Below are 15,474 nucleotides of genomic sequence, written 5' to 3' on the forward strand. Positions count from 1 at the left end.
TTTTCAAATTGTAATTTGTTCCATAAAATTGGTGATCGTCTATTCTCTGGTGAACAATCTGTAATCATCATTAGTTTTCTTATAATTATTTTAAATATAGAAGCTTCCACCAAGCAGCAAAGGCAGTGTTTATTGAAACTTTCAACATTACTTCTCTTTTCAAGCTCCAATCTCAAAATGACAGTACAGCATGTCACCAGACCATACCACAAGAGGTCACAATATGCAAGACACTGCAACTTTTAAAGTTTAGGTTAAAATGTTTTTACATGGTATAAATTTCAGTCATTATCTATTATATAAATGGAAGATAAATTGGGAAATAAGTGATCTATGCACAACAATCTGTTTAAGTTGTGGCCATCAAAATTATACTTGGTAGATTATGTATCATGAGCATCCAAATTGGACGATGTTACCTTAACACCAATTAAGTGCAACAATATATCAGTAATGCAGCTCGGCAACTGGTTAGATCCAGGCTGTATCTAACTGAGATAAGTCCCCCTGATTGCTCCCCATTGTGCCATATTGGGGAGAGAGCAGATCAGCCAAGTGGGATCTTTAGGGAGACACAGACCTGACTGCAGATTGAGAGAGTTGTAATGACAGTGAGGTGCAATCTGGGCATCTCTTGGTCTCCTCTGAGGTTGTATGAATGGTAGACTATGTAGAGGGATCGGGAGGAGGTCCAGACTTCCATTCCTAGCTACAGGTTTTATTAGGGGGCGGCTATAGACCACAATCACATGGGTCTGAGCTGTGCAGTAGTATTGTCTGAAATTTGGGAGACTGAGTCCTCCCTCTTCTTTTGGAAGCTGGAGGTATTTGTGGCCATTTGCCCACCCAAAGGAACTTGGAGATGGAACCATCCAGGCCACGGAATAGTCAAGCTGGTACCTTGACAGGCAGCATCTGAAATAGGTGGAGAAGCCAGGAGAGAATATTCACCCTATCCAAGGGCGATACGGGCAGGTTGTTCCATTTGGTTAGTTTGGCATATACCCTGGTAAAGGGAGGGGGAGGGGGGGTCTTTTCTACAGAATGTCTCGTTTCAGTATGACAGAAGAATTCCTTTTGTGAGTCTACTACCTCTTTCCATGCATAGCTGCCCTTTTAAGCGAGCGTAAAGGATCCTTGCACAAAATTAATTTCAATATTATAATGGAATCTAATAGCGTGATAATGAACAGTCACGCGATTCCCTGTTTTTGTCTCATGGATATTGCACTCAGATTGCCTTTATAAAATGGTCAGTGAAGGTCAGGCAGTTCAAATAATGTTCACATGGCTATATACTCTGTGCCATAGTGCTGGGGAGTGAATGTGTGTGTGTGAGTGAGCTGATGAGTATGGAGAGGAAGAATAACAAGAAAAGGTCTACCATCATCCTGAGCTTGAGTTAGACCTCCAGTTTCAACCTGCTCTCCTCCTACGCTCTAGTCACAGGATTTGCAATTGTCTCTTCAAAAGCACTTAACAGCTTAAAATTGTAGGTCCCCTCTCCCATACGGGTTTGCTCCCCTATGCTGTAAACCAGCGTTGAGATGTTTGAAGTCTGAACCGTCTGTACAGTGACATCCAAGTGCCCACCCTGCATCCCAATGTGTGTGTGAGTTAATGAATATGCAATATGCTGTTAGATTTTGTGGCAAGCTTGCTTGGTGGGCTCACTGTAACAACAGTTCCAGTTTTAAGTGACAAGTTAGAAAGTTTGCTGTGCTGCATCATCGGCAAGCGAAGCTATGAAAGAGCTGCATAATGCTGTTTAAGTGTTTTGCATGCAGCCTCAGTCAATATGCAACTGGTAGAAAGGAAACCTTTTTTGTTTTGCGTACTTTGTCCATCTACTTGGTGTAGGAAAATGCTGGCTAGCTTCCTCTTAGCAGATTTCCTGAGGCTGGCAAACTTCCTCTGGATGGTGGAGACTGCATTCATCCTTTATGTTATCTCCTCCTTCATAGCTCTCCTATTGGGTGAGTGTCCTGGTATGCCAACAGGGCAATCCTCTTTCACCTTTTTGCTGTAGGAGCAGTTGCATCATTGAATGGAGGTGTTTGGCAACATCCATTAAGTTACATGAATTGCCAGATTTTTGGGCCCAAGATTTTCTGCCTGACCAAAAAAAAAATCTTACCCTTAGATACAATGGCAGTCCTTTAAGAGCTGCAGTTGCTTTCATTTCCCATTCCCAGTTTTAAATGAGAGCCCATGATCAGACCCAATCCAGGCAGGGCATTAACCAAGAATAACTAATGAGCTAACACCAGAAGATTGTGTGGGTTTGGTCGCTTCAGAAACCTGCAAGTACAAAATTTACAGTGCTCTGCCTTACGTGCCAGGACTAGAAAATATACCCTAATATATTGTTCATGGCAAGGTGACATATATAACCGTTGTAAAGTAGTAGACAGGCACTAAGATACTTTGCCTTTATTTGTTCCTACCTGATTTGATCACTTTACACTTTTTTTCTTCCACACACAGAGCAGGACAAGGCGGAAGAAGCAGAGGACGCCTTTCAGAACTATGTCTACCATCGATATCAGAATGAGGTGGAAGAGAATGCGGAGAAAGGAGTGATAGTGTCTGCCACGTCAGCATTTGCAGACCAGTTGCAGACATGCCCCAGGTATATGGAATGTGATTCCATTGCTAAATACAAAATATTTTAGTAATGTTTTCATACAGAGTACACTGTGGGTCAAGTATGTGAAATCTGTGCATTTACAAATGTAATGGAATGTACAATCAACCAAGAAATTATAATGCATCTAAAATGGATACTACAAACAGACTTTTATCTTGGCAGAGTTGCAATGAGAGCTTGCATTAATGAAGATGTATTTTTCCATTATTGCAAATGATTCTTAGCACCTTACTACAACATTTTCATACTGTAACATTAAAAATTCTATTTACTCCAGGGCATTGTACTTTTATGGTATCTGGAAAAATCTCTGAACTCTTGACGTGTAGTAGACTGTCACATGCCAATTGGTTATTGCAATTATTGGTCGTGTTCTGGTAACAATCACTATATTTACATTTTAAATGTCCACCCAGGCAACTTCAGGCATTGTAGCGGCATTTTTTCTTTGTGCTCACCAACCGTGTGGAACAGACACAAAAATCCATCAGAGAAGATAGTAGGGGCTGTGTTTCAACTGTGTGCACATTTTCTTTGAACACACAGCTGTAGACCTGCTCTTCTGAGGATCGGGCTCCAACTCTGGTCAATATGAAAAGAGAGGGAACATAGAAGTAGCCTCCAACTGGAAAATGAATTGGCAGGTCAAGAGTTCCAGCCTGGTCAGTACAGGTAGAGTAGAGAGGAGTGATCTACAATCCGGCAGAAACTTTACCCTAGTTTACCCTCAAATGCAAAATTCAGGCCTCAATGTTGTAAAAATCCATTTCTGGAAACCTTTTGTGAAATATAAAATTTAAAATTCTGAACTTACCGTTGAAATATTGCACACAACAGTAAGTTCTGCTGTTTAATTCAATTGTCACGACACAGACAGTAAAATGTCAATCTGAGCATGTCCTAGGGGAAAATAATGATATAAAGTATCGCCATAATTTGAATGGTTTAACATCTTTAATATTTCATGACCATCAACTCCAACCCTGATTCCACATACTACCAAAAAGCATTGTTAGCTTTGAGTATGACACAAGCTTGAGTGTGTTAGAGATAAAATTATAGGCACTAAGATAGAAAGCTAATGATTGATGTTTGAGGCTGAGAACCCTTTTTGCCTATGTATAAATGTCAAACTTGAGATGGGTACCACGTGATTCAGCTTTAAGGTGAAATAGAGGAGTATCCCAGAAGTGTTTTAGTTCTGGTACTTAATTATTACCACGGTATTAAGGGTAAAGTCCCAGCAAAGGCCTACACTCTGAGTTACTTAAGTATACCCGTGGTGGTAGGCCGGGGTGGAGAAGGACAGTAAATAGCAGCTATGAATGGAAGAAACTAAATGGAGTTAAATGGATTTGTCAACAAATTTTACTTGGTGGTCATTAGGATGCAAAGATTCTTATTTTAATTGACATTATATAAAATGAAACTGTACTTTTCAAACAGTGAGTTTTAATGTTGTCTTCACAGTTCCACTGTGGAAATAGGACGTCAGCTGGCAATCATTGGAGATGAGCTCAATCATCGAAAGAACAGGGAATATCAAGGTATGCGGGCATATCTTCCTCTCGCATCTGAAAATGGATTTCAGTCCTTCTGCAGAGTTGCTGAAAGGTAGGTTTCCAATGATGTAGTCAATAATTGCCATAAAAAAGATAACAAGTAGCAATGATCAAAAAGTTGTTGTGCGTTCAGCTGCCAAGGCCCTAAGTTTTGGAATTCCCTCCCGTAACCTCTCCGCTTCTTTACCTGTCCCTCCTCCTTTAAGACGCTCTTTAAAACCTACCTCTTTGACCAGGCTTTTGTTTACCTCTCTTAATATTTCCCTATGTGGTTTGGTGTCAATTTTTGCCTGATTATGCTCCTGTGAAGCACCTTGGGATGTTTTACTACATTAAAGGTGCTATATAAATGGAAGTTGATCCTTCTATCTGGAGTTTAATTACTGAAGGTCTGGTGTGATCCAGTTCAGTAGCAATGCAATCCCAGCACCAACCTCAACAAGTACTCCTTGCAGCCAGACAGTTAGTGCTTATTTAGTCCTGTATATTTTTAGTCTTTCGTTTCAGACCTATTTTCCAGAGAAGGTGACCAACTGAATCTTCAGATATCTTCACAGAACAAATAAAGAATGTGGAGACTGAAAGCAAGACTAAAAGAATCTGGATAGTAAAAGAAAACAAAATGAAAGACTAAAGGAAACTTTAAAAAATTACAAAAGGAATATTTTGTGGGTTTGCGCAGTGTAAATATGTCAATCTCGTACGCAGATTATGTTAGTCTTGTTTTAGAAAATAATACAACTATTAACTAATACTGCTGTATTGATATCATTAATGATGTAAATATACAACACTAACTGATCAAATATAACATTTTTGTTATGTTAAAGTGTATCCATTTTCTACTACACAGATTATTTGACAATGGAATAAACTGGGGCCAAACTATCGCTCTGTTGAGTTTTGGCTACAAAATGGTGACTTGTGTCTACCAGAGAGGAATTATGGAATGTTTTGGCAAAGTTACAAAATCTGCTGCAAAGTTTATTGCAAAGAACCAAATTGCTCAATGGATTGTTGAGCAGGGAGGCTGGGTACGTATATATTGTGATGTGGGAATGTATTATTAGTAGTTGTATTTCTGCCTCATGTAGTAAAGGTATCCTTCCAGAATGTTTCAACTCATTGCGTTTAGTCTTTCCCTGCTGTTTTTTGTTAAAACAAGAAATTCCGAAAGAAAACAGAGACAGATTCCATCCAATGAGTTATAAGCTTGTGCAGGGAATATTAGAGTTTAATTGGGAAGGTTTGGGTTTGAAGAAATCCTGACGAACAAAAATGTTTTATCACCTTGCTGGGTGTGTAAAGGTGTCAAAACTTATCAAGAATATTTGAATCCATATTTGTAATTGGGGGAAGGGGCAGAAATGGAAAGGCTACTAGTTTTAATCTCCAGATGGGTAATGGTCTCTCTGCTTACACTCCAGCATTTTTCCATTGAGTGTATATTCCCATTCCTTGTTTTTCTTCTCACTCTACTCCACTTTAAACTGCATCTTCCACCTGGCACAGAGTATCATTTGAATGGATGGAAAGTTGGGTGTGCAGTATCGCACTCGCGCAATCTTCCCCACCTGACCTTTCTCTATGCGCCGCACCCAGGTGATCCTTTACACCCAAAAACAAGAAGAAAAATTCTGTCCCATATGAGAATTTGAAATAAACTCATTTTCTCTTGACAAAATTATAATTTATACCACATTTTTGGAAATTATTTAATCAAAATGGAATCAATGTAACCCATGGCATATTAATAATATTTGTATATAAACTGCATTGAAAATTGTAATATTAGCTGTACCTATTGTGGTTACTGATACTTGAAATTCTATGGGCTGTTCGATGATTCATTTTACCGTTCCTTTCCCATAGTCAGCACTGAGCTGCTCTGAGGTAATTATGGACGGCAGCTGCTGAGGTTGATTTTGTTTCCATTGGAGTTTCTGTTATATGGGTGTGTTTATGATGCTGTATTTACTTACGTTTTAATCACTGTAACTACACTAAAGGTCTTGCCAGGTACACAGCTTGGCCACTCACGCTATATCCATTATAGACAGACTTTGGGTCTAAAGTAGTTCTAAAAATACGCAAGGCACTTGCGCATGCAAATGATAGTAGCATACAGAGTTGTAATAATTGCAGATTCTAACTATAGCGTTTAATCATAATCAATGGCCCAGAAATTGCACTGAGCAGCGAATGAATGGTGCCCGCTGTTAGTTAGATTAAAACTCACCCGCAAACTATCTGTGAGGTTCTGGACGCCAACTTGCTGCAATGGGGAGCCAAAAAAAGTGCAGCCGCCTTTCCCGGGCTTCTGTGAGCTGTGAGAGTGGGGAAAGGGTCTCTCTCTCCCCTCAACAAATCATCTTGAAGCATCCTTGACAAGCCATGCATTCAGAACCAAGAAATGCAAGCTACAACAGTAAAATCAGTTAGATCAAGCGAAATAAAGAGAGAGTAAGAAATATCAAATCAGGAGACAGAAAGAAAAAGTTAAAAAAAACATTTCTTTTATAAATGTCCAACAACAATTAAAATCGGAAGTAATGAGACTCCACATTCTTAAAAATTAATTTTCAGTGCCAGAGAGGTTGTTTGGCAGTCATTAAGGCTTCGCATACCGTTAGAAGTTAGTTTAAACTTAAAAAACCCAGCATTCCTTTTTTATGGAGAGATTAGGTCGTTTCCAGCTGGGCAGGAGAGCAAGTTCGCACTGGTCCATTGATTACAGCCGGGGAGCTGTCCTTCCCGCGCAGCTTTTGGATGACAGGGAATCTGGGTAGAGCGATTTCCGCGTTTGACTGCGTGTGTGCGCTCGCCGGAACTTGTTCTTCCATTTGTCCTGAAATAACGGTGAGCCCTGTTAGCATCTCTGTTATTTTAAGATAATTTTCTGGACCATTATAATCAATAGAGGCAAGAAATTGGAATACTTGTACAATAAAAAGCAGTGTTACTATAGTACCAGTCACATTCCTGTATCCCACCCCATTATCACAGAAAGAAAGAAGAAAGAACTTGTATTTATATCGCGCCTTTCATATCCTTAGGACATCCCAAAGCGCTTCACAGCCAATAAAGTACTCTTGAAGTGTGGTCACTGTTGTAATGTAGAGACATGCAGCAGCCTATTTGCACACAGTAAGGTCCCACAAACAGCAATCAGATAAATGATCAGATACTTTTTTTTAGTGATGCCTTTACTGTAAATTACTGCTCTCCTCATTATCAATTCCTGCAACCTTTACAATAAATATTGTTGACATTGCACCAAGTGAAATCACAGAATTTTACAGCACAGAAGAAGGCCAATTAGTTCACGGTGCCTGTGCTGGCTCTCTGAAAGACCTATCTATTTAATCCTATTCCCCTGCCCTGTACCCCTTGAAATTTTTCTTTTTCAAATTTTTGATTCACTTCCCTTTTAAAAGCTATTTTGGATTCTGCTTCCACCACTGTTTCTGGTAAGGCATTCCATGTCCTATCAATCCTCTGTGTGTAAAAAAATATATATAATTCTCCTTTTTTTGGTCTTAGATTTATGCCCTCTAGCTATTGACTCACTGACCATTGAAAATAATTTTTCTCTATTCACTTTATCAAAACCCTTCATAATGTTGAACATCTCCATCCGATCTCCTCTTAATTTTCTCTGTTCTAATGATAAGAGCCCCAGTTTCTCCCGTGTCTTCTCATTCCTGGATCATCTTAGTGAATCTCTTCTGTACCCTTCCTTAGCCTTAACATTCTTCCTAAAGTAGAGCACTCAAAATTGGACACAATATTCTAACTATGGCTGTATAGGTTTTTATACTTTGTTTATAAAACCTTCGGTCCATATGATTTTTTTACTTCTTTATCAGTAAAAGTAACCATGAAGCTTTTGGATTGACGGTAAAACCCAACTGGTTCACTAATGTCCCTAAGGAAAGGAAACCTGCCATCCTTACCTGATCTGGCCTATATGTGGCTCCAGTCCCACACCAGTGGTGGTTGACTCTTACTGCCCTCTAAAGTGACTTAGCAAGCCATCAGCGATTGACGAAGAAGGCCCACCACCACCTTCTTAGGGCAACTAGGGATGGGCAGTAAATGCCAGCCTTGTAAGTGACACCCACATCCCAAGAATGTATAAAAACTTGTCCTGCTACTTTGAAATATTTGTCTATCTGATCTCCTAAGTCTCTCTGCTCCTCTACTCTTTTCAAAGTGTTACCATTTGGTCTACATTTCCTCTCCTTATTCACCTTCCTAAAATGTGTTAACTCATATTCCCCACATTAAATTTCATCTAATATCTATTAAATCTACTAGGCATTCATGATAATCCATATATATCTACTGTTTTTAGTTTATCAAAACACTCTTATTTTCTTAACAAACTCATTAAATTTGTCAGCTTGGACGTGCTTTTTACAAATTCATGCTTGCTGACCTCAATTAACCCATGACTTTCTAGCTGTGTATTAATTTTATTCTGTATTTCGGCCTCCAGAAGCTTACTACCGATTAGGCTGACTGGACAATAGTTACCTGGTTTATCCCTTTTTAAACAGGAGTTACAGTGACAAAGCTCCAATGGCACAATTTCCATATCCAAGAATTTCAAAGATTGTGGTCACAGCCTCTGCCAATTCCTGACTTTCCTGAAAATTGTGGGATTAGAGCCCAGTGCCTTGTCTGCTTTGAGTTCCATCAATTTTTTTCAGTACTAATTCCTTGTCTATAGCTATCCTATCTAATTGCTCCACCTCCTCCTCTTGTGCCTTTTCATTCCCACTATAAAACTCTTCTGTGAAAACTGAGGCAAAGTACTTATTAAGTATCTCTGCTATTCCTTCATAAGAGGATTTCCTTTTTCATCTTGTTGACCCTACTCTTTTTTAACTATTCTTTCACTTTTTATATGTTTTTAGATACTTTACTCTCTCTTTTTTTGCTTCCATTTTGATTATTTTTGTGCTGTTAGCACTGAATTTGTCATGTACCTCTTTTCAAGTTCAATGTCTCTATTCACCCAAGGAACTCCAGCGTTTGCTGCGACTCTGTTTCTTCTTGTGAGAATATGTCAGGTTTGTACTGTAATCTTCTCCTTATTGAATGTTTCCCATCGGTTGTCCACTGCCACCTTTGTCAATTTTTCTTTCCAATTTTCCTAGGTTAGTTCCCTTTTTATCCTGTTGATCAGCTTTCTTTGCCGGTCAAATTCCTTTATGTTTGATTATTCCCTCGTTTTCAACTTTTAGATTGAACCTGTGCGTTCACAACTTATGTTGTGGTCACTCTTTCCTAAATGTTTCCACAACACTCACATTACCTACTTGCCCCATTTCATTTCCGAGAGCTAGATCAAGCACTGCCTCCTTCCTTTTCGGATTAAAAACTTGGGGCGCTAAATTGGGCCCTGTGGGGCTGTTGTTTTGGCACTACGCCGCCTCCCGAAGTGCCAAGATGGTGTCTTGGCTGCACACGCACGTTTCCAGCGTGATGTGTGCCGGATGCCATCTTGGTATAGGAGTTAGCACAGGAGCAGATAACAAATGCCGGACGCATGTAAAGTGAGGAGAAAAGGGATACAATCAGTGTGCAATGCTGATTTAAAGTGATAGATACCATTTTGGGACATAACACTCAATTCAATGCACAGTCTTAAACCCGACCATTTGAACGTGTCTTAGAGTGCCTGGAGGACCCCCACCAACGCTATTTAAAGGGACCATGCAGGATTTACGGGATGGTGGCTGGATTATTGCTTCTGGCTGCCACGACATTTTGGAGGTCTCCTATACTTGAATACTCGGACTAGGGGATGTAGCCTAACATTTAGAACCAGGACGTGCAGGAATGAAGTTAGGAAATGCTTCTACATGCAAAGGGTGGGAGAAGTTTGGAACGCTCATCTGAAAACGGCAGTTGACACTAGCTCAATTGTGAATTCTAAATCTGAGATTGATAGATTTCTGTGAACCAAGGGTATTAAAGGATATGTGGCTAGGGGGGGTATATGGAGTTAGGTCACAGGTCCACCGTGTTCATTGAATGGCAGAATAGGGTCAAGGGGCTAAATGCCACTGCCACTTGCTGCCTCCTGATTTTCACCACCTTCTCCTGCAAGAAAGCGGGATGTGTGTCTGGATGATGTGCCTGTCATGGTTGAATAGCTGCCAGTGTGTGTGGCCTGTGAGTTTTGGTTGGGCGGCTTGCAACAGTGGTAATGTGTAAGGGTGAGAGGAAACATCTGATTGGAAGAGTTGAGTACTGATTGAAAGAGTTCGTTGGTATGTGGGTGATGGGGGGTGTAGTGCGTGGTGCAGTTGATAGGAGATGCCACTTGACAGTTGACCTCATTCACCTTGACCACTCATGTCAAAGCATTGAGCTTCTTCCTGCACTGCATCCATGTTCGTGGTGCTGTGCGCCTGGCATTGACTTCGTCCCCCGCTCCCTCCCACTGCCTTTTGGGTATATGTCTGGAGGGTCTCTTGCTCCCCCCTCCCCCTTCCCCCGGCGGATATGGGATGTCCCTCCTTCTGTCCACCTCTTGCACCGAGGTCTCTAGTGCTCAGCAGAGAACCTTGGTGCATGAACTCTCGCAGGTCTGGTACCAACTCAGATCGGCAGATTGGTGAGGTCTGCCATGCAGATTGGAGGATGTGGGATTTAGTAGTGCGCAACCTTTATTCAATGTTTTAACATAACTCATTAGTTTGTAAACATAGGGACGGGAGCTGCATCTGTGTTTTACATGTGTGATGTCTGACTCCGTGCAGACAGCGGACTGTTATTTTCAGCAAATAACAGGTACCAGCTACTTTTAAGAGAATTTTAAGAAACAGCCTGCCTTTAAGAGATCAGAGCTTCCCCCTTCTGGTGGAAAGTGTGAATTGCAGGGAATCCTCGTTCAACCCTGATTTCCAACGCAGATTGCAGGTAAGTCCTCAGGCCTGACAAAAGTCTCGTCCTGCCTGTGCAGGGGCCTTTGGATGTGGGGTAATAGCGGATCGCGCTACCCCCACCCAAAAACAGGCCCTATCCAATTTTATCCCCCATACTGAAATTCAAGTGGAGGAACTGCACACCTATGTTTTATTAAATTTCTGCTGCATAAGAAGCCCAGCACCAGAGAGGCTGCAACTTGTAACTGACAGTTTGATGACTGGTGTTTTATTTTCTCTTTTTCTTTTTTACAGACCACTGCCCTTTCCATCGAGTATGCCAACCTGAAGTGGCTGTTTGGAATCTTTGTGGCCGTCATGCTGGGCGTGGCGATTGCCCACCAGATTTACAAACCATGAATAGTCCCAAGTGCTGTGCTGGATCGTCAAAGCTGGTCTTAGGCCAAGCAGCATATCTGCTGGATTACTTCACCCAGGTGGTGGAGATTTTTTTATTGTCAAATTTGAATAATAGAAATAATGTTTTCCAAATATTTTTGCTTTGGATATTGACGTTTTTTTTGGGGAAAAGTGCTGGGCCACACTTACATTTTCTAAACTTTAAAAATATAATATAACGAAATTTAATGTGTGGCTGTTACTGGTAACTGTCTACATGGATTGATTAAGTGGGTGTTTGTTGTAGTTCCTTCTGTTAGGTGAAGATTACAATGATGATTTTGGTAACACCATTGTATTGGACTAGATACCTCAAGAAAAATTAAAATTACATAAAAAGTTTAAAAAGATGGCTGCGTATTACCAGATAGAACTTCCAGTGGGTGAAATTGTGATGTATGGTATTGGTGTACAATGCTTCGTTCGTGATTTTGATAGTGGTATTAACCTGTTTGGATTAATACCTCTATCCAACAGGACACAACAGAATGTCATACAAATACATTATCACTGTTTTTAACCCACGAACCCAACAAAAGCAGGGCGAGATGGCAGGTTGAAATAGAATATTTGCATCGTGCTCCCGCCCGCCGCCATTTTAACTCCCGAGTGATTTTAGCCCCGGGTTGCGTTGAGTGCTGGACCTGCTAGAGAAACTTGGTGGCAAGCAGGAACGGAAGATAAGTTTAAAAAAAAAAAAGTTTTATGGTTTCATTATGGGCCAGGAGGAGCAGCCGTGCTTCTCTGAATCCCACAAAGAAACATTGGGCCTCTTCTGCCCCAGGCTTCCTCCCGACCACCCACTTATCTTAGTGATGGGGACCTCTTCCATGTGTCCCCCCTGAAATCCCACTCCCGCCCGCTGGCCACTTAACGATTCCCGCCAGGTTTGGGCTGGAGTCCGACCTTTAATATGGAAATGAAGCTTAGGAGTTAAAATCTCTCCGGGCCTCCCGCATGCTGTGATGCGGGTTTACTGCATGCCCTGGCTACTAACCCTAACTGCACTCTTGCCCCAAGTTAAAATCAAGGCGATTAAATGTTTTGCATACTAATATCACACAGTGTGATTTCACTTCAGGGAAATGTAAGAAAAGCTGAAAAGCAGGGAGCCAGCTTGATTAAACACAGCCCATCACAGCAAATTTGAACGATTTTGAAAGGTATGCCTGGGTAGTATAATGGACATTCCAGAAGATGAAAACCTGATTACTAAAGTCTTTCTTCTATGGGTCAAAACAAAACAAAACCACCATGGGATTCACAGGCAACACTATTGTGAACATAACAGTTCATTACTAGAGGGATGTGTTTTTGGAAGTGGTGTTTGCTTGGAATGTGGTAGAATTGTAGTATTGTAATTGATGTACTGAGTGAGCAGAGTAGAGTCATTCTGTTGTGATGTGTTACCTACTGATTTGTTGTAATAAATTTCTTTTCACCCCTGCCTCCCCCTATATTGTGTCTGGTGTTTCATTCAACCAGAGTAAACGAGCAAGGAGCTCAGCTGTGTCCAGAGAAGAAAGAAGTCGGGGATGCAAACTGTGCTCCTCCCATTACACCTCCCTTCCTCTTACAATCTACAGGCTTTTAAAACCCCACCATGACTTCCTGATTTCTGTCATCTCTTCTCTTACTCTTTTCAACCTAGGTGACATCCTGTATAACAGGCCTTTGCCTATTTTGTTCAGTAAAAAACAAGCTGAAATGGTGACCATTGAGTGTGATGTTTTGCTAAATGAAATGACATTATATTAAATTCCTGTGATATTTTCTATGTTAAATAACACATTATTCAGAGTGAAATAGCATTTTATCCATGTCTGTCTAACTATCTATCCACAAACCTATTTATATCTTAATAAAAACCTTACGTGTGTGTGCATGTCCTGTCTATAAAAGCTTACTTCCTTTTTACACTTTTTTGTCACACTTTTGTGTTAGCTTTTCCATTATACATTCCTATGTCCACATTTATAGATGCTATAGGAAAGATAGAGCAGGAGGTGAGAGAGGAGGGGGAGTTGCGTTCTTGATTAGGGAGAACATCACGGCAGTAGTGAGAGGGGATATATCCGAGGGTTCGCCCACTGAGTCTATATGGGTAGAACTGAAAAATAAGAAGGGAGAGATCACTTTGATAGGATTGTACTACAGACCCCCAAATAGTCAACGGGAAATTGAGGAGCAAATATGTAAGGAGATTACAGACAGCTGCAAGAAAAATAGGGTGGTAATAGTAGGGGACTTTAACTTTCCCAACATTGACTGGGACAGCCATAGCATTAGGGGCTTGGATGGAGAGAAATTTGTTGAGTGTATTCAGGAGGAATTTCTCATTCAGTATGTGGATGGCCCGACTAGAGAGGGGGCAAAACCTGACCTCCGCTTGGGAAATAAGGAAGGGCAGGTGACAGAAGTGTTAGTGAGGGATCACTTTGGGACCAGTGATCATAATTCCATTAGTTTTAAGATAGCTATGGAGAATGATAGGTCTGGCCCAAAAGTTAAAATTCTAAATGGGGGAAAGGCCAATTTTGATGGTTTTAGACAGGAACTTTCAGAAGTTGATTGGGAGAGTCTGTTGGCAGGCAAAGGGACGTCCGGTAAGTGGGAGGCTTTCAAAAGTGTGTTAACCAGGGTTCAGGGTAAGCACATTCCTTATAACGTGAAGGGCAAGGCTGGTAGAAGTAGGGAACCTTGGATGACTTGGGAGATTGAGGCCCTAGTCAAAAAGAAGGAGGAGGCATATGACATGCGTAGGCAGCTGGGATCAAGTGGATCCCTTGAAGAGTATAGAGATTGCCGGAGTAGAGTTAAGAGAGAAATCAGGAGGGCAAAAAGGGGACATGAGATTGCTTTGGCAGATAAGGCAAAGGAGAATCCAAAGAGCTTCTACAAATACATAAAGGGCAAAAGAGTAACTAGGGAGAAAGTAGGGCCTCTTAAGGATCAACAAGAGATGGGTGAGATCCTAAATGAATATTTCACATCGGTATTTACGGTTGAGAAAGGCATGGATGTTAGGGAACATGGGGAAATAAATAGTGATGTCTTGAGGAGTGTACATATTACAGAGAGGGAGGTGCTGGAAGTCTTAACGCACATCAAGGTAGATAAATCTCCGGGACCTGATGAAATGTATCCCAGGACGTTATGGGAGGTTAGGGAGGAAATTGCAGGTCCCCTAGCAGAGATATTTGAATCATCGACAGCTACAGGTGAGGTGCCTGAAGATTGGAGGGTAGCAAATGTTGTGCCTTTGTTTAAGAAGGGCGGCAGGGAGAAGCCTGGGAACGACAGACCGGTGAGCCTGACATCTGTAGTGGGTAAGTTGTTAGAGGGTATTCTGAGAGACAGGATCTATGGGCATTTGGAGAGGCAGGGACTGATTAGGAACAGTCAGCATGGTTTTGTGAGAGGAAAATCATGTCTCACGAATTTGATTGAGTTTTTTGAAGGGGTAACCAAGAAGATAGATGAGGGCTGTGCAGTAGACGTGGTCTACATGGACTTTAGCAAAGCCTTTGACAAGGTACTGCATGGTAGGTTGTTACATAAGGTTAAATCTCACGGGATCCAAGGTGAGGTAGCCAACTGGATACAAAATTGGATTGACGACAGAAGACAGAGGGTGGTTGTAGAGGGTTGTTTTTCAAACTGGAGGCCTGTGACCAGTGGTGTGCCTCAGGGATCGGTGCTGGGTCCGCTGTTATTTGTAATTTATATTAATGATTTGGATGAGAATTTAGGAGGCATGGTTAGTAAGTTTGCAGATGACACCAAGATTGGTGACATTGTGGACAGTGAAGAAGGTTATCTAGGATTGCAACGGGATCTTGATAAATTGGGCCAGTGGCAGATGAATGGCAGATGGAGTTTAATTTAGATAAATGTGAGGTGATGCATTTTGGTAGATCGA

General features: G+C 41.2%; 1 protein-coding gene across 1 annotated transcript in view; it reads left to right on the forward strand.

The window, feature by feature from the left end:
- LOC137334998 (bcl-2 homologous antagonist/killer-like) overlaps positions 1-13,288 on the forward strand; it is a 33,250-nt gene extending 19,962 nt beyond the window's left edge. Inside the window, exons 4-7 of the mRNA XM_068000087.1 lie at positions 2,488-2,632; positions 4,121-4,264; positions 5,066-5,246; positions 11,409-13,288. Of these exons, the coding sequence (XP_067856188.1) occupies positions 2,488-2,632; positions 4,121-4,264; positions 5,066-5,246; positions 11,409-11,513 (575 nt within the window). The 3' untranslated portion in view covers positions 11,514-13,288. The remainder of the gene's footprint in view (positions 1-2,487; positions 2,633-4,120; positions 4,265-5,065; positions 5,247-11,408) is intronic.
- The last annotated feature ends 2,186 nt before the right edge of the window (positions 13,289-15,474 follow it).

The sequence above is a fragment of the Heptranchias perlo genome, chromosome 18 (assembly GCF_035084215.1).
Source record: "Heptranchias perlo isolate sHepPer1 chromosome 18, sHepPer1.hap1, whole genome shotgun sequence".
In the NCBI taxonomy this organism is placed as follows: domain Eukaryota; kingdom Metazoa; phylum Chordata; class Chondrichthyes; order Hexanchiformes; family Hexanchidae; genus Heptranchias; species Heptranchias perlo.